This window comes from Taudactylus pleione, unplaced genomic scaffold (genome assembly GCF_031769625.1).
Source record: "Taudactylus pleione unplaced genomic scaffold, aTauple2 ptg000004l, whole genome shotgun sequence".
NCBI lineage: Eukaryota > Metazoa > Chordata > Amphibia > Anura > Myobatrachidae > Taudactylus > Taudactylus pleione.
Genome location: NW_028284407.1, coordinates 1,612,472 through 1,632,982, shown reverse-complemented (window position 1 = coordinate 1,632,982; position 20,511 = coordinate 1,612,472). Strand labels below are relative to the sequence as shown.

At 42.9% G+C, this 20,511-nt stretch overlaps 1 protein-coding gene across 4 annotated transcripts in view; it reads right to left on the bottom strand.

The window, feature by feature from the left end:
- The window catches only part of GAD1 (glutamate decarboxylase 1), a 167,564-nt gene that overhangs the window by 54,880 nt on the left and 92,173 nt on the right, over positions 1–20,511 (bottom strand). For all 4 annotated transcript variants that reach the window (XM_088469590.1, XM_088469513.1, XM_088469505.1 and 1 more), the window contains 2 exons: positions 5,512–5,670; positions 3,131–3,373 (listed from right to left, as the gene is read on the bottom strand). In XM_088469590.1, the coding sequence (XP_088325716.1) occupies positions 3,131–3,373; positions 5,512–5,670 (402 nt within the window). The remainder of the gene's footprint in view (positions 1–3,130; positions 3,374–5,511; positions 5,671–20,511) is intronic.

The window sequence follows — 20,511 nt, the reverse complement described above, 5'->3', positions numbered from 1 at the left end:
CCACTTATTTATGTATCAAGTATTCCCCACAATTTGTAAGCTCATCTGTGCAGGACCATCTTTATACCCTGTTTTATGTCATTGTAAGAAATGTGTGCACACAGTAATATGTATGTGTTTTATAACTAAAGAATCATTGTAATAATGATTAAGTGGGAGCTTTATAAGTAAAGGATAATTGTCTCACAGCACGGAGTTCCTGAGTTTTATTCCTGGTCATGGCCCATCTATGTGGAGTTTGTATGTTCTCCCCACATTCGCATGGGTTTATTATGGTTTCCAACCACACTCTAAAAGAAAATATACTGGTAGGTCAATTGGATTCTGTGAAAATTAGCGCCATGTGTGCGTCTGCTTTAGGGTATTAGGGAGGAAAGCTCCAAGGGGGCAGGACCTGATGTGAATGACATATATTGCCTGTACAGCACTGCATAAATTGGTGGCGCTATATAAATACAATAAATATTATTATATTGACATATACAATGGGGCTTTCCCATTGAGCACTCCAACATTGAAGGAATTCACATCCAGAACAAAAAACATACAGTAGTTGGAATGCTCTAACCTAACAATATAAACTTTTCCCCTTTTCTCAAATGTACACTCACCTCTGTTTTCACAGGGCTTTACCATTAACGTATGTGGAAAATATTTGTTATTCTATACTTTGAGGTCTACTTCTTCAAATCTAACATAAACCACACTGAAAAAAATAGTATCTAGTTTGTAAACACAAGATTTTACAGCCATTTTGATTCTTTAAGGAACGTTAACCATGAAATGATTTGTCATTATGGACTTGGCATATTTAAAACCATTCTCATTAAGATGTAGACTGCACATTACGTGCATAGCTGCAGCTGATTATCTATAAAGAGCATAATGAACACACGGCTGTCCCTCCAGTCCTTCTCACAATGAGTGCGAACGCTTCACATCCCACAGAGGGTCTATATATCCAGGCCCCTGGTGTACGGGAAGTACAATCCGTTCACATTCACTGCAGCTTAACCTAATGAGATGTTTCCCCAGCGACGCTTTAAGTTTGGTGTTTTATGAGAATGACAATCTTTTTAGCAAAGTGTTTCCAAAGGTGTCTCCTGGTACTCAGCTTTTATATACTGTATATATTATATGTGGTTTATCTATCTATCTATCTATCTATCTATCTATCTAATATCTATCTATCTATCTCTCTATCTCATATCTATATCATATCTATCTATCTATCTATCTATCTATCTATCTATCTATCTATCTATCTATCTCATACTATCTATCTCATATCTATCTATCTATCTATTCCCACTACGGCCCTAACTGTGTGGAGTTTGTATATTCTCCCTGTGCTTGCGTGGGTTTCCTCCGGGTGCTCCGGTTTACTCCCACACTCCAAAAATATACTGGTAGGTTAATTGGATTCTTACAAAATGTACCCTAATGTGCATGTGTGTGTGCATGTGATAGGGAATATAGATTGTAAGCTCCACTGGGGCATGGACTGATGTGAATGGGTAAATATTATCTGTAAAGTGCTGCGGAATATGTGTGCGCTATATAAATAACTGGTAATAAATAAATAAATTAAATAAATCTATCTATCTATCTAGCTCATATCTATTTATCTCATATCTATCTATCTATCTATCTTATATCTATCTCTCTATCTATTTCATTATCTATCTATCTATCTATCTATCTATCTATCTCTCTATCCCTCTATCTATCTATCTATCTATCTATCTATCTATCTATCTATCTATCTATCTATCTATCTCATATTATCTATCTATATATCTATCTATCTATCTATCTATCTATCTATCTATCTATCTATCTATCTATCTCATATGTATCTCTCTATCTATCTATCTTATATCTATCTCTCTATCTCATATCTATCTATCTATCTATCTATCTATCTATCTATCTATCTATCTCACATATATCTATTTATCAATCATTTGTCTGTCTGTCTATCTATCTCATATATATCTATCTATCAATCATCTGTCTGTCTGTCTGTCTATCTATCTATCTCATATCTATCTATCTATCTATCTATCTATCTATCTATCTATCTATCTATCTATCTATCTCATATATATCTATCAATCATCTGTCTATCTTACCAGGGTGGTCACATAAACAAATCATGAATCTGTTTTAACTCAATATAACATTTCCTCCCGTCACTTAACTTACGTGGTTTATCATTTCTCTTTCCTCAGTTCTTTCTGGTCATTCTACTTTGGTTATACCAAAGGTTTTGGCAAAATCTCTATTTAGCTTACATTTCATAAATATTATATAAATGATGTATTCAAATGGCCACACTGTATAAAGTATTTACCCTGTGCTAAACCATGTTGCTCATCAGCAAAATTACAAAACAAATTCAGACCTATTTTGGGAAATGTGATGGAGATATATATAGTGCAGCTACCCAATACAGTTCTATATATATATATATATATATATATATATACATATATACTGTGTGTATGTATATATATATATATATATATAAAATTATATATATATCCATACACACACATATATATAATATATATATATATATATATATACACACACAGTATATATATATATATATATATTATATATATATATATATATATAACTGTATTGGGTAGCTGCACTCAGAAGGTTCAAATGAAATACAGTGGACTGTATTTCATTTGATTTTTCTGAATGCCGCTACCCAATGCCGCTCTACATACTGCTTACCTAGGCAGGTGTGCTAAGACTTAGCAGGCAACGGGGTCAAGCAACATTTGAGTATTTGTGACTGCTGGATTGCTGGATTGTTTTATGTGTGTGTGTGTGTGTGTGTATATATATATATATATATATATAATTTGCTTCTTTTGCACAAGAGTTACTTCGCATACTGTCACTTGGAGTTGAGATGAGATTAGAGCTCTTCCTCACCTATTTGCAGTGAGGATGACTATGAGTGAGATTGAATTTCACACTATATAGCAGTATACTGTATTTGTGCTTTTGTCTTTCTCAGTGTTTAACTAATCCCAGTATGTTAGAGCAGAGCTTAGTAGACAACACAGTAGCAAGGCTAATTCTTTATGACACTCCATTAGGTACGTACCTGTTCTTACGCCATACTTCAGAGTATCTCTGCAGTCCACCAGGATTTGCTCCAGAGACTCTGGGTTGTCTGACAGCTCCAAGTTAAACCCTTCTATACCTTCCAGGAGCTGGTGTGGATGGTGGAAGTCCAGAACCTTGGTGGACCTATCGAATGTTTTCCTTACATAGTTCAGGAGAATGTCAACCACTTCCAGGAGGAACTGCATGGTGGATTCCTCGCCATTCTTGGCGGGCAGTAAATCTGCAGAACAAGTGAGCTATTAGCGTGGCAGTGGAAAGATGGATCACTACGTGACATGCGTCTGCTAGGTGCTAGGATCTTTATATATGACTTGGGCTAGGAGAATACAAATTGTCTGTACAGAATCCTAAGTACTCTATCACACATCACCTTGACAGGTGGAACGGTTCCTCATTTAGACTAACCATATTTTTCGGCCTAATCTCCTCTCACTTCCAGTCATCTTGGTGTTACTGTGATTAAGGGGCCTATTCATCATTACTAAAATATCGTTGGAGGTAATTAGGTTTAGAACTCGCACAGAGTTCTACCTAACTACTGGAAGAATTCATCATTCCTCCTCTCCATAACTATATCCCGAAAAGCTGTCATGTTTGCGATGACAGCTCTTCGGAAAATAGATACTTTTCCCTGCCTAGTCCTACCTTACCGCAGCTGTAATCAGTGCTGCGCATGCACCGTTCCGTTCACAGAAGCGACGCAGGCGCAGCACTGATTACAGCTGCGGTAACTGGATAAAAAAAATGTCCCCTAGGCCACCCCCTACCCCCCACCCACCTTCCTGGCCGGCTGTCGGGCTGCAGCCGTGGACCCCAACCTTCCACCCTGCCCCAGCGGCTACAAGGACGGCCAGGTAGAGGGAGCTCTAGTTGTTTTTTTTTTATATAACTTTATTATGTTCTCCCCGCCGCAATGCTGCTGCTGCTGGGCAGCGTCTCCCCTCCCCTATGTTCCCCAGTGGCACTTTCTAAGTGCTTCTTTATTTAACTGTTTATAGTAAATAAACAGTTAATTGAAGAAGCACTTACAAGTGCCACCGGGGAACAGACGTAAGACGCTACCCGGCAGCAGCATTGCGGCAGGGAGAACACACAGCCACAGCCTTAGGGACAAGGAGCGACGGAGCGAGCCGGAAGAGGACCTGCCCAGCTGAAAGCAGGAAAGTGTCACATGCTATACGCCACCTGAGAGTGGCGTATAGTAACACCATCAAATTCCGAAAATACATCATTTTCGGAATTTGATGAATAGCCTAATTTCTACATCCCCATACTAATGTATGGGGAGTGTGGAAATTAACGCAGGGGAACTTAAGCAGGAGATAGCAGTGATATCGCCTGTGTTAACTGTGTTAATGAATACTAAAATAACGTTAATAAAGGAAAATGTCCTTAAAACTGTTATTTTAGTGTTGATGAATAGACCCCTAAGCATTTAAGCATTATACAGACATTACGTGTTTACAAACTAGCAGATATTATTTTATAGGCAGCAATGCAAACTGTTTCAGAATGGCTTATAGACATGTGATACATAATTTTATTGTTATTACAAAGTTAATTATTTTGGCTTAAAAAAAACAAGCTACAATTTGAAAACATTTGACAAAAAAAAACTTTATGGCAAAATATTTAGAATTAACAACAACTGATAATATACTATGATACCATCATGCCATATAGATGGGAGGGTCACCCACCTAGGGAAAAATTTCTGACAGTACATATATGTCAGTAAATTGCCAGGTATTAGCAACAAAATAAAAGCACAATTTAATACACTGACTGTAAAAATGATTAAATAATTGCAAGAGTTGAAAACTATATAGCATATAATGTATGCTCTTACCAAAAATAACTTAGACTTTTCGCTGCCTGCATGCAAATATGTAAGTTTATGTCAGTAAATAAACATGTACAATATGAACTCTGCCCCGTTATATTTTTAATATGAAGATAAATAAAATTACGCTTTTAACCAAACCAAAACACACAACACTAAAGCTTTGTAAATCTTATTTAAATATGTAGACATATAAAAAGTATGTACAAAAGGTAAATATGTAGACATATAAAAAGTATGTACAAATGGTAAATATGTAGACATATAAAAAGTATGTACAAAAGGTAAATATGTAGACATATAAAAAGGTATGTAGAAAAATCAACAGAAGTGATTAAATGTTATTTTTTATTAAAACCTAGTAGTCATATAGAGTATTGTGAGTTTTCATGTTGAATGTGGTTCTACATGTTGAATATTTAAGATAAAACTGACAGTGTTACTTATCAGTCAGTCTGAGATGACTTACAGGTGACTGAGCTGTACTATAAGTCAGAAGCGAGTCAGGCCCTTACCTCTGGCATATAGGTTGGAGAAGTCCGTCTCGGCACGTCTGAACCTGGATTCCTTCTCACTATTCTCGCAGACCAGGAGATTTTTGGAAGATTGTCTCTCCCTGAAGGAACTGACGATCCGACTTCTGTCCTCCAAGCTGTTATTCCTCTGCAGGAAACCTACATTATTACAAAGAGTACAAGTCACTGGCGGGCTCTTGCCATCCCTCAACATGTTGACTCTGGACACGAGTTCTGGCTGTAGAACAATAGATCAAATGTAAGGTTATCTCACAAACTACTAACCAGGCCTGCGGAAAGGACTATTTATGGGGATTCTATAACTGCAGGAGGCTGATCTCCAAATGACATCAGCTGACATAAAAAAAAAGGAATCCAGTCATGCAGAGGGAAAACTAATCTCCATCATTTAGTGCAATGGTAAATTCTTATTAAGTTGATAAGACAGATTCCACTTCACTAATCAGCCACTGGGAAGTGGTTCAGGATGAGTCAATGCTATTACAGCCTGCAGGCAAAGTTTATGGACTGAACAGACAGATAGAGGGTGTAGTGATGTATGATTAATAGCTGGACCACTCTCACTCACTCTCCTGTTGCTAGCTCGCAGACAAAGGATAATACAAGCCTTGTCTTTTACCATAACTATCTCTGAAAGATGCTCTCATTTATTATATAACTATAACTATATTTTCCAGAAGGGTAAATGAAAATTGTTATGTGGCCGATTAGAGACATACTGTAGCAGAACTGAAAACCTCATAGCGATGGTAGATGATATGTTTTGTGGTTGAAGTCAGTATTTAAATGAGCATTAGAGCCATGGTAACTTAAATAATGGCAATACCTTGTATTATTTAATTGATGGAGGATAATGGCATTTTTTTTTATTTTGTGCTGTTACTATTCTGAAACGCAATTTGCAGTAAATTAATTGGAGCTTACAGACCAAGGACAGTGGTTCTGAGTCCCACGTAATAAGAATGCAAATTCCGGATGCCTGCTGAGACTAGAAAGCTAATGCTTCTATACAGTACATCTGTATTCCAAGTCATGTGCATCTATACCCAATGCTAAATGCAGGAGATGCATATAAATTTTAAAAGCACTAAGCATACGCGTGACTCAACGGAATCGGTATGAAATACTGACGGAGGAAATGCCGGCTGTCAGTACACTGACAGCGGCATCCCGATTTTTCGAATCCCGACAGGGGAACGGTGAGTACTGTTCCCCTGTGCTATTTACCCCCTAACCCTCCTTTTTTGTACCCTCATACTAACCCTTCCTACCCCACACACTAACCTTCCCGGTAAGTGCCTAAACCTAACCCTCCCCCCTTAGTGCTTAACCCTCCCCCTTAGTGCCTAACCCTAACCTCCCCCGGTGGTGCCTGAACCTAGCCCCCCCTTGTCTGGAGCCTAACTCCAACCTTCCCCTTCCCCTTCCCGCAGCCTAATCCTAACTCCCCCTGGGCTGCCTAAACCTTACCCTCCCTCCCCTCACCCCCAAAGCTAATACTTACCTTGCCCCGGTCTCCTTACAATCGGGATCGGGATTCCGGCGTCGGCATCCCCAGTCATGTCGGGATTCCAGCGCCGGTGTTCTCTTGGTGATCAGTATTCCGGCAGCCGGCATCCCGATAGTAGGGATATTAACTGCATCCCATCCCAACATTGGCTCCACACCCATGGCACGTTTCTCTTATATGCATAGTGCTCGCAAGCGGGTCGATGGTCGGCCAGTGTGCACACGCGGCGTGCGCAATGCGTGTGCACGAGCTCCGGAATGAGTGAGAACCGCTCGCTCCGGGGCTTGCTACAAAAACGGGGTGGCTGTCGATGTTGATCGACAGCTCGCCCCGTTTTGTAGGCGGGGAGGAGGGGTGGCTGCACAAACGGAGGCGTTCCCGAAGGAACACCTGCCGTTTGTGGGCGGCCCTACTGACATAATTTGTGATGTCAGTAGTGAACTTTCTGCTCTATTAAGTTAATTCGGGCTTGCGGGAACCGAGACCCTACCACAAGGGTCCATCGCCAGGCCACTCGCAAAAGCTGTGGGTGCTCACCCACAGCTATGCGTGCGGCCTGGAGGCGGATTTTGAAAAAAAAATCTGCCCTGATTCAGAGCGAGCGCTCGCAATTAGCGAGCGCCTCTGAATCAGGCCCTAAGTACCATGACATCCTCTTATTTTTACCTTGATTTCTCTCATTTAGATGGCCCTGGGGATGACAATGTTCAAGGGCCTAAATGAGAAGTGGAGGAGCCATACTTGCCTACTTATAAATTCTCCTCCCCGGGAGAAGCCTTGGGGAGGAGAAGTAGGTGGGTGGAGTTTGGGGTGGGGGTGGCCAGGTCGCGTCATTAAGCCCTGCCCCTCATGGGAATTCGTCACGAACGCCGCATATGTCATGGGGACGCTATAATCGGTGGCACAGACTGCCGGGTGCCTGCCAAGAGCATCTAAATTACATTCCTGCTGCGCCATAGCACTGATCCTGGCTGCAGGGTGCCGTTCCAGGTACCCTGCTAGCCAGAAGTCATTTTGGGGTGGCGATGGTGCCGCCCACAGATCCCTGCCGTCTGTGCAGCAGCATTGGTGGCACAACTCTAGTTACAGCCCTGGCTGTGACCAGTGTAGTGTGGGTGTGACTAACGCCATGTGGACCTCCTACTGTACACTATCAACACCACTATCTTCCCAAATACATATATAGAAAAATTGTATAGTTTTGTGAGAAAATTAGAAATACAATCTTAGTACTTATGGTTTAAGGCCGACTGTGTGGCCAGCTGGTGTCTGGTCATCGTCATGTTGTCATGATGATTGGCCTATTTTTATGTGGTGGCTTGGAGCTGTAGTTCAGTCCACCACATTGTCAATTCAGCCCTGTGGACCTCATTCAGAGTCGGTCGAAGCGGCCGCACGGTCGTACGGGAAAAGGGGACGCATATTGATATGATTCCCTCGCAAGTTGCGTCCCTAAGTTCGGATCGGTAGTTGGCCGACCAAGGGGAGGAAGAGGTCGGAAGACAAAAAAATGCGCCCCCTTCTCGTACGCATTGCACGTCATCTCCGGGCATATAAGGATTAATCGAGACCATCGGAACTGGTCGTAGAGCTTAAGGTTGACCATACCCTCTCTTAAGCTCTACGATCATGTCAGTGTAAAAACCTCCCACGTCACATGTGCCGTGACGCTACTTTGTTAATTATGCACTCCCATAATCCGTATGCACTCCCATAAAACGCCGTTCGCATAATGAGGCACACCTGCGTTCGTATCTCCACTTCCCCGTTTTCAAGCACCTTCCCCTGTTACCACCCACAAACGCCTCATTCTGTCACTCAAACTACCGACCTGGCTGTGTTCAAGGAGAGAGAAATTTCTGATCGTATCGGCTAGTTTGCGCACGCGCATTGCGAACTTTACGCATGCGCAGTATAGCGAACATCGGTGGCGTACGACCGTGCGGCCGCAACGACCGACTCTGAATGAGGTCCTGTGTCCCTTGGGACCTTACCATTACTGTTCAGCATAAGCATATCATGCTGTTTGGAAACATGATGCTTCAGAGCCAAATTATATAGGAGAGATGTATCAAACCTTCCAAAGATATATAAAGTGGAGAACTTGTCAAAAGCAACCAATCGGCTTCTGTCATTTATCTAGTACAGTCCGATTCAGGTAAGTATACACACTTAACGATCAGCAACTCGACATGTCGTCCTGACATCACAGCTTGGCGGACATTTGAATTTGCCCGCCCAGCTGTGATGTCAGTCCCTGCAACAATTGTACGGGCGGACGGCACACACAGTCAGCCGACGCAATATGTCTGAACGTCGTAGTTCACAGATATATCGGGGTACACACCCATCAACGCGCTCGCAATATATCGACCGCCTGATTAAACATCTGATATATTGGCCAGTGTGTATTCAGCATAACGGTCATTTTTCAAACAAAGGCCCGTATTCAATTAGCCACAAAAAGTCTGTGACTTTTCGTCTTTTGTACTTTCCGCCGCATTCACCTGTTTGAGACGCAAAATCGTGGCATGTGCGTCCCCGCGATTCGTCGTATTCAATTACAGATCAGGCGAAAACTCAAATAGGCGAATGCATAACAGGTGGAAAGTACTGAATAGATTGGGGGAATCAGTCTGTATCCCAAAATAAGAAATTCTGACACTGGAAATCATTACAGGTGTGTACTATTAGCCCTAATAAACGTACTTTGTGTCCGTAAGTTTTGTAAAAAGCTTTTCTAGATGCTTTTATGTAAAAGTGGTGAAGAATAATAGAAAACAGTATTTCTTGGTTAAAATAAATAGTCCAGTCAAATTTGGGTACTTGTAAATGGGTGCTAGCATATTTTAGTGTCTCTAAAGTGCACTTTTAAAAAATTTGAAAAATCCACCTGCTGCTGCACCTGCGATCCCAAACACCTGACCCATCCTTGCAGCCCCCCAAGGAACCCATTTCATTAGTTTTTATTCTTGTCCCCTCACTTTATTAATTTTCACACCAAAAATGACATGTCTTTTTTGGGGTGTTCTGAGGATTTGTCCTTTGAGGGGGGGGGGGGGGGGGTCCAATGGGTTCCAAATAATTTCCCCACACTTGCAAACCAAAATCGAGATTTTGCACTGTTTTCCGCCCGCCATTCATTCGAGAACTTTTCCGCCTGTCAGTGCATTGACTTTCCGCTTAGGCAAAAACGTCCTGGATGGAATTGAATTTGGAAATAAGGTACAAATAGGTGAAAAACGGCAATAGGCAAAACTTTTTTGCCGATTACGGCTTTTCGCAGCTAATTGAATCCGGTCCACAGCCTGTAAAATGTAAGTTAGAAGCTGATTGGTTGGTACTTTTGGGCCTGATTCAGCAAAGACCGCTATTCTACTTATACGCACACAACACAGTTGCTAATATCAGCGGTGATATGCATATGTCTGCATTCGCTTTGCGATCGTAGCCTAACGTAAGGACGGCCACTTCCCCTTACTCACATCCGTATAGTTTGGCAACATTGCGAAATATTTGGTAACATCGAGTGACATCGGACCCATATGCACAGTTAATGCAGATCAGACCTCACTCAGGAGTTGCTTACTTCAGCGCATGCTATGAGGCCCTCAGGCTGCATCTGGTATCGCAGTGGCTAATTTATGCATGCCCATGCAATGCCGTCCCAACGCACTGGCATGCCTGTGTTCATCCGACCACCCCCCTATCACCACCCACAAATGACACTTCCGGTCACTCATGTCACAGGCTGTGTTTTAAAAATGGCAGTTAGGAGCTGATTGGTTAGTACTCTATCTCTGTTCACTTTATCTGCACCCGAAGTTTAGTAAATAGACCCCTTAATCTCTCTACACTTTATCTCTCTCCAAGGTTTGGTACATCTCTTCCCAAGGCTTAAAACATCTTCATTTAATGATTTATGAATCAAAGCCACATGTTAATATTCCAAGCAAGCCAAAGCAGATAAAAAATATTATATAATGGAAAGCCTAGTACTTGTATTAGTTTTATGTTGACTCACTAAGGGGTTTAATCAGTCAACATAAAACTAATATAATTAGTAGGACGAAGTGCATTTCATATACATGGAGGTAATTAAACATCCAAGCCTGTGGGTGTTGGCCTCTGGACAAGAAGGGGCTAGTTGTTTAGGGGTTTATTTACTAAGCTTTGTTAGGAGATAAAGTGAACGGGGATAAGGTACCAGCCAACCAGCTCCTAACTGCCATTTTTCAAACACAGCCTATGACGGCAATTAGAAGCTGATTGGCTAGTACTTTATTACCATTCACTTTATCTCCTAACAAAGCTTAGTAAATAGACCCCCCTTAGTGAGGTAGTGTTGTGGGATGGGGTTAGCTTTGGTTAGCCTATAGGATTGGGCAGGGGGTGGGGTTAGGTTTGGTTAGCCTATAGGATTGGGCAGGAGTTGGGTTTTTCAGTACCATTCCAGAGTTGCTGCCTGGCAGCCATTTCATAGAAGTTTCTCTGGTCGGCTGTTTGAGCAGGTGCTGTACTACTGACAGGAAAACTTTACTTTATGTGACTTATACTTCTATGTATTATATCTGCCTACTTCTATTTCTTCTCTCTGTCTTTTCATCTCCTTCTCTCTGCCTGTTGTCACTGTGCTTATACCTTGTATTCTGCCTTTTTCTCTTTCCATTTATTTCTATATCTGCCTTCATTTCTGTCCTGTCTTCCTTATTTCCATTGTATATATATTTAATTATTCTCACTGAGGTGAGCACTGATGGTAAACACACTGCTCTGTATAATAGTACTGAGTATACACAGTGTATAGTGATAACACTGATGGTATACACACTGCTCTGTATAATAGTACTGAGTATACACAGTGTATAGTGATAACACTGATGGTATACACACTGCTCTGTATAATAGTACTGAGTATACACAGTGTATAGTGATAACACTGATGGTATACACACTGCTCTGTATAATAGTACTGAGTATACACAGTGTATAGTGATAACACTGACTGTATACACACTGCTCTGTATAATAGTACTGAGTATACACAGTGTATAGTGATAACACTGATGGTAAACACACTGCTCTGTATAATAGTACTGAGTATACACAGTGCATAGTGATAACACTGATGGTATACACACTGCTCTGTATAATAGTATTGAGTATACACAGTGTATAGTGATAACACTGACTGTATACACACTGCTCTGTATAATAGTACTGAGTATACACTAGGGGTGTGCACCGGTCACTTTTCGTGTTTTGGTTTTGGATCTTTCTTCGTGTTTTGGATCTGGATTGGTTTTGCCAAAACCACCCTTCGGTGTTTTGGGTTCTGGGTTTTGTGTTTTGGATCTGTGTTTTTTTTTAAAAAAGCATAAAAACAGCTAAAATCACAGAATGTGTTGATTTTTCTGCTCCTATGCTATTATTAACCTCAAAAACCTTAATTTCCACTCATTTCCAGTCTATTCTGAACACCTCACAATAGTGTTTTTATGTCCAAAAGGTTGCACCGAGGTAGCTGGATGACTATGCTAAGCGACACGAGTGGGCGGCACAAACACGTGACCCATCTAGGAGTGACACTACAGTGGCAGACAGGATGGCAGTTAGAAAAACTAGGCCCCAAACTGTACATAATGCAAAGAAAAAAAAGAGGTGCAAGATGGAATTGTCCTTGGGCCCTCCCACCCACCCTTATGTTGTATAAACAGGACATGCACACTTTAACAAACCAATCATTTCAGCGCCAGGGTCTGCCACACGACTGTGGCTGAAATGATTGGTTCGTTTGGGCCCCCACAAAACAAGCTGGCAATTAATCTGGCCCTGCACAAACTGACTCTACGGAGGCAAGATGTCGTCCTCATCCTCCTCATTCACAGATTCCTTACCCTCTTCAGTGTTGTGTACATCCTCATCCTCACAGAGTATTAATTCGTCCCCGCTGGAATCCACCACCACAGGTCCCTCTGTACGTTATGGAGGCTGGTCTCCGTGAAAAAGTTGATAATTCATTTTTATGAACATCATCTTCTCCACATTTTGTGGAAGCAACCTCCTACGCCTTTTGCTGACAAGGTTCCCGGCTGCACTAAACACTCTTTCGGAGTGCACACTGGAGGGGGGGCAACTCAGGTAAAATAGAGCCAGTTTGTACAGGGGCCTCCTAATTGCCTCTTTTTCCTGCCAGTACATGTACGGACTGTCTGACATGCCTACTTGGATGCTGTCACTGATGTAATCCTTTAACAGACAGACGCACGCTTGTTGCTGCTGCTTTGAGGATGCAGGTGCGGCTACAGCCCACACAATTCACAAAGACAGGAAAAAAAAGAATAATTTTTTTATTGTTTGTGGAGCGCACTTTGAGGGTTACACCACCCTTTAACAGACAGACGCACGCTTGTCGCTGCTGCTTTAAGGATGCAGGTGCGGCTACAGCCCACACATTTCACAAAGACAGAAAAAAAAAGAAGAATTTTTTTATTGTTTGTGGAGCGCACTTTGAGGGTTACACCACCCTTTAACAGACAGACGCACGCTTGTCGCTGCTGCTTTGAGGATGCAAGTGGAATCTAGACGGGATATGGAACCGGGAACACACTACCTCCATCAATTGTCTAAATCCCACTGCACTAATGGCGGATACCGGACGCACGTCTAACACCAACATAGCAGTCAAGGTCTCAGTTATACGTTTTGCTTCAGGATGACTGCTGTCGTACTTCATCCTCATCGCTAGGGACTGTTGGAGGGTCAATTGTTTAGTAAAAGTAGTGGTGTTCCTACTTCCTCTCTGGGATGATGAACAATTCCCAGCAGCAGCAACAGCACTAGGAGGAAGTGGTTCTTGATCTTTCCCTATTTTATTTTTATCGGAGAAAGTTTGGTCCTCCATTTATGTTATATTGATATATACGTGCGGCTAAGGCGCACACAAACACAGAAAATATTTTTTTTTTTTTTGCTGGAGAGTAGTGCACTTTGTGGGTTACACCACCCTTTAAGAAATGAGCCAGCCGGCTCTTTCCTTATGGGACACAGGCGCACGCTTGGCGCTGCTCCTTTGTTCATGCACGTGCAGCTACAGTGCACACAAATCACAAAGACAGAAAAAAAAAGAATTTTTTATTCTTTGTGGAGCGCACTTTGAGGGTTACACCACCCTTTAACAGACAGACGCACGCTTGGTGCTGCTGCTTTGAGGATGCACGTACAGTGCAGACAATTCACAAACACAGAAGAAAATGTTTTATTTTTGTTGGAGTGCACTTTGGGGGTTACACCACCCTTTAACAGACAGACGCACGCTTGGCGCTGCTCCTTTGTTGATGCACGTGCAGCCACAGTGCACACAATTCACAAACACAGAAAATATTTTATTATTTTGTTTGGAGTGTACTTTGGGGGTTACAGCACCCTTTAACGGTCAAGCCAGCCGGCCCTTTATTTATGGGACACAGACGCACGCTTGACACTACTTTGTTGATGCACGTGCGGCTACTGCGCACACAATTCACAAACACAAAAAAATATATTTTTTTATTTTGTTTGGAGTGCCCTTTGGGGGTTACAGCACCCTTTAGCGGTCAATCCAGCCGGCCCTTTATTTATGGGACACAGGCGCATGCTTGGCACTACTTTGTTGATGCACGTGCGGCTACTGGGCACACAATTCACAAACACAAAAAAATATATATTTTTATTTTGTTTGGAGTGCCCTTTGGGGGTTACAGCACCCTTTAGCGGTCAATCCAGCCGGCCCTTTATTTATGGGACACAGGCGCACGCTTGGCACTACTTTGTTGATGCACGTGCGGCTACTGCGCACACAATTCACAAACACAAAAAAATATTTTTTTTTATTTTGTTTGGAGTGCCCTTTGGGGGTTACAGCACCCTTTAGCGGTCAATCCAGCCGGCCCTTTATTTATGGGACACAGGCGCACGCTTGGCACTACTTTGTTGATGCACGTGCGGCTACTGCGCACACAATTCACAAACACAAAAAAATATTTTTTTTTATTTTGTTTGGAGTGCCCTTTGGGGGTTACAGCACCCTTTAACGGTCAAGCCAGCCGGCCCTTTACTTATGACACAGCCGCACGCTTGGCACTACTTTGTTGATGCACGTGCGGCTACTGCGCACACAATTCACAAACACAGAAAATATTTTTTTATTTTGTTTGGAGTGTACTTTGGGGGTTACAGCACCCTTTAACGGACAAGCCAGCTGGCCCTTTACTTATGACACAGGCGCACGCTTGGCACTACTTTGTTGATGCACGGGCGGCTACTGCGCACACAATTCACAAACACAGAAAATATTTTTTTATTTTGTTTGGAGTGTACTTTGGGGGTTACAGTACCCTTTAAAGGTCAAGCCAGCCGGCCCTTTACTTATGACACAGCCGCACGCTTGGCACTACTTTGTTGATGCACGTGCGGCTACTGCGCAAACAATTCACAAACACAGAAAATACTTTTTTATTTTGTTTGGAGTGTACTTTGGGCGTTACAGCACCCTTTAACGGACAAGCCAGCCGGCCCTTTACTTATGACACAAGCGCACGCTTGGCACTACTTTGTTGATGCACGTGCGGCTACTGCGCACACAATTCACAAACATAGAAAATATTTTTTTATTTTGTTTGGAGTGTACTTTGGGGGTTACAGCACCCTTTAATGGTCAAGCCAGCTGGCCCTTTACTTATGACACAGGCGCATGCTTGGCACTACTTTGTTGATGCACGTGCGGCTACTGCGCACACAATTCACAAACACAGAAAATATTTTTTTATTTTGTTTGGAGTGTACTTTGGGGGTTACAGCACCCTTTAACGGTCAAGCCAGCCGGCCCTTTACTTATGACACAGCCGCACGCTTGGCACTACTTTGTTGATGCACGTGCGGCTACTGCGCACACAATTCACAAACACAGAAAATATTTTATTTTTTTTTGCACTTGGGGGAGCACCCCTGATGGACAGAGCACCCCCTGGACAACACTACAGCACCCCTTTAGGACTGGGACTCTGCACAGGACTTTGGAGTGGACACAGCCCCTATGGACAACTGACTGCACAACACAGTCCAGCCAGCCCCTATGGACTTTGGAGGAGTGGACACAGCCCCTATGGACAACAGCAGCACAGCACAACACAGCCAGCCCCTATGGACTTTGGAGGAGTGGACACAGCCCCTATGGACAACAGCAGCACAGCACAACACAGCCAGCCCCTTTGGACTTTGGAGGAGTGGACACAGCCCTTATGGACAACAGCAGCACAGCGCAGCACAGCACAGCACAACACTACACTGCACTACACTACACTACACTACACAGCCCTAACTCCCACCCTCCCTCTTCACTGTCCACAGCCAAGAGAGAAAATGGCGCCGACGCGGGTACCTTATATAGGATCCAAAACCTGCGAGACCCGGAAGGCGGGATGATGACGTTTTGCCTCGATTTCAGATCCGAGTCAGGCGGGAAAAGTCGAGCCTGACTCGGATCGGCCTCGGATCGGGGGGGCTCGGGGGGGGTTCGGATTTCAGAAATCCGAATCCGCTCACCCCTAGTTAGAATTGCATGAGCATGGAATTCATATGCAGGCGATTTCCCGGCAATACGATTCCGGAGGACCTGTGTCGAGTGACATACCAGTCATTTTACTAGGCTTTAGTCATTTGACAAGGCTTTGATTGTCAGGTCATTCGTAATTGGGGCTCTCATGGCTGAGATTGATACAGAGTCCACCTTTCAGTTGTTGCCTTTGCATCCGGATTAGTTTCGGTTCATGGGTTTTCAGCTGCAGGACCGATTCTATTTGGATGGATGCCTTCCCATGGGGTGCTCGATCTCTTGCGTGTTTTTTTTTTCATCACATTCAGCATGTTGTTACACTGGTGTTTCATGGGTCGGACGGATTAGCGAAAACCACATCACTTTATTCGTTTATGGGGGACCTAAGGGTTTGGGTGGAATTTATATCTGCATTTCATGGAATTTGGGTTTTGCCAGTAGAGCCCAACTGCATTCTCCATTTGTTTACCGATGCAGTAGGCTCCTCGGGCTTATTTTGAGGCATGGTAGTATGCTGCCCCTTAGCCCGATGAGTGGGTGACCGGGGGCTTGATGAGGGATCTTCTTCTTCTTGAGCTCTTTCCTATCATGGTTTCCCTCAAACGCTTGGGTCCTTCACTGGGTCATTGTACTGTCATTTTGGTGTGATACACTTGGTACGGTTCAGGTCAATCAACAGCATGCACCTTCCTTGACGGCTATATGTTCACTTATTCAATTTGTCCTGCGTTGTCTGCAGTTAAACATTCTATTTCAGGCCAGGTATGTCCCTGGTGTTAAGAACAAGCATGCGTATGCCTTGTCGCATTTTGATCAGCTGCGTTTTTGCGATTTGGCCCTGCTAGCCTGTCAGATCAGTGATTTTTGCCCTTCTGCTGTACAGCATGTTATCAAGTCGGCATGTTAGGGCTAGTGTATCGGTCTTTAGCTCGCAGGACCTAGCAATTTATCAGGTTGCTTAACTGGCATGGTGTTTATTTTTGGCCCATGGAGGGAATCGAGGTCAGACCAGTAGAAAGCTTATCTTTCTTTTGCGCAGAGCTTGTTTGCATTGGTTCAGGTCCAGTGCTATAGTAGCAATGTTGTTAGCAGGCCTGTCCCAATTTTTTCATTGTCATGGGCCTGGAGGACCTTTGCAAGTGTTTCTTGGTCAAGAAAGCTTTGAAGGGGTGGGCCAAGTTGGTCCCTGTTCCTCCTGTTGGTCGGCGCCCAATCTATTTGGGTCTTCCTGTGTGGTTTTTAGAGTCCGGATCGGTGCAGCTGTGTTGACTGCTGCATCAGGTTTTCTCCGTTGATCAGAGTAAGGCCATGGGCCGATGGAAGTCTAGTGCTTATGAACGTACCTTACACTTCGGCAAAATGATGCTTTGCATCCTAACTTGAGGACTAGCTACTCATCATATTTGGGAGTCCTGAGAAATTTTGTTTTACCACTAGTTTTTAAGTTAGGCTGCATGCTGACTGGTGGACATTTTGTGTTTTGCCTCATGTCAAGTAAGTATTCCCCTCCCCGCCCCTCCCTCTCTCCCTGTCTTAGGCTTCTGTCATTGCTACTCTTTTCTTTCCTATTTGTGTTTTTGTTGTGTATTTATTTAATTTACAGAATCTATTCCCAGTTTTGAGAGGGTTAGATGGTTTAGCTTTTTCGGGGTGTTCCATTTCAGCTCATTTGGAGACCATCCTTGCCATGTGCCCCCTATTGTTCAGTTTTGTGGTTTGATATCATTCCACAGTGGGTCTGGAGAGATGGTTTTGTCTCCTGGGACCCTGGAGGTGGTCAGAAGATGGATAAACTTGGTTGTGAGTTGCAGTGTCCGGGGTATTGGAGGAGTGGTCCTTTTGCATCATTTGATTAGGTCCAGGGATGATCATCTTTGAAGGATGGATGGTGCTTTGGAATGTCAAAGGGTGTGTTTGTAGATTTATTGAGAAGTTAGTTGGAGGGAGTCAAGGTGTGGTAGATTAGAGTTTGGTGGTGGTTTGGTTCTTAGCTGGGAACTGCTGTTGGCAGGAAAGAATGGTAGCAGTCGCCATCTGTCTTTGGAGCTTGAAGTGCCCTCCCTTCCAATACGTGGCTTAGGCAGATTCTACCCTAGTGAGGTCAGCGGCAACCAAACTGGTGGGCCTCACGTCGTGTCACTGGGGTGGGAGGTGGATACCTTGGGTGTGGTAATGGCTGGCTGCTCGCCTCCCATTTAGAAGATCGGTGTGAGTATGCAGTTGGTGATCTTGCATTGTGGGCCGTTCTTTCTGCGCCACCATACTTTGTCTGTCTTTCTTTCTTCTTCTGTTAGTTAGTTCAGTTATATATTAAATAGTTTGATTAGTTTAAAAATAAATAAAGCTGACCTTCCATTCCCCTTATACAAGTCTCTGTGTCGTTATTTCATTATGATTATGGATGATGGTTTACCCTGCACTGTTAGGAGGGAACACTCATCAGACGATGGGGAGTTTACTATACTTTCCATGGGCATATATCTATCCGTAAGTCCTGTTTGTAGTCCTGTATGTGCTTACTGTATATTAGATAGGGGTATATAAATGCATGCTTACAAATTGTATTACTGTACAATACTCTGTAAATTGTTAGAGCTGTTTATTTATTATGCTAATTTACCTCTTCTTTGGATAACTGGATCTTTGAATTGTCTCATACTATAATTATATCTCCATGTTACAAGAGGATAATCATTTACCGCTACCTATTTTTCCCACACACTTTCTAAACGCTGAGGTTGTAGCCGGTTGCCAGGCAACTGGAAACATTTTCATTTTGCATATTTATGCCGCACACAGTGACGGGATAATTTGCATTGACAAAATGAGATCATCTGCATATAAGAACCATAAGTTCAATTATTACGCATCAAACCAGCAAAGAATCATACAGCCGTATATTGGTCACCATGGGAACCAATATAGAGTGTCTGTGCATTGCTGGCAGGCTGTATGTTACATTACATTCAGTGTGTACTTCTCTACATTCATAATCCTGGGCATGCATTGGGCATGATTCAGATCCGCACGCAATGCTGATATTTACGCAGTTTGAGCGATTGTTAGCCATTACGCATGTATGACAGCCGCACTGCACATGCGCAGCAATTGTTTTGAGATCAAGCAAAAAGGAATCATTCGCAATGTGAGTGACAGGTAGTCAGTGTTTGAGGGAAGTAACGGGGGGTGGTTAGAAAAACGCAGGAGTGTCAGCTTTCTGGTCGTGCATAAATTAGCCATTATGTCCTTGCTGGCTGCAGTAGAGCCCTGTGCATGACTGGAGACCCGCTGTGTCTGCGGCATCTTAGACTTACTCAGAAGACGGACGGCTGCCTGATCTGTGTCCGATGTTTCCCGTTTTGTGCTGTCAGTGGGTGTCTCTCATTAGAATATTTTTGCAGTTGCGTTCTGTGAGAAATCGCAGCTGTGATGGCATTCGTGTGCGGATCTGAGTCTATAAAACTATAAAATTATTCTTAAATCAAACTTTCTGATAATATTCCTCTGAGGAAACAGACATTGGGACTGTGAAACGCGTTGCTGGGAACTCACTTATTGGTACTCTCCATTCATTCATGTTTTAAACTTTAATTTTATTTTTATAGTTTTAACTTTGAAGAATCTATATTGTATTTTTAAAAAAATGTTCTTCTCAATTTTAATTCTATGCGGATATCTATTGTTATGATCAGCCAGATAATTGTACAGTGTATTGCCTTGACCGGCCGCATATTATCGGTTTGTCGCACATTCTGAATCATCCGGCATGTCCGACAGTTCTGATCATTTGGGGGAGATGTACTATAGGGGCACTTATCAAGGCTTGAGATCTCACAAACATCGCGAGATCTTGAGACACCCAGAGAAGCTGGCCAGC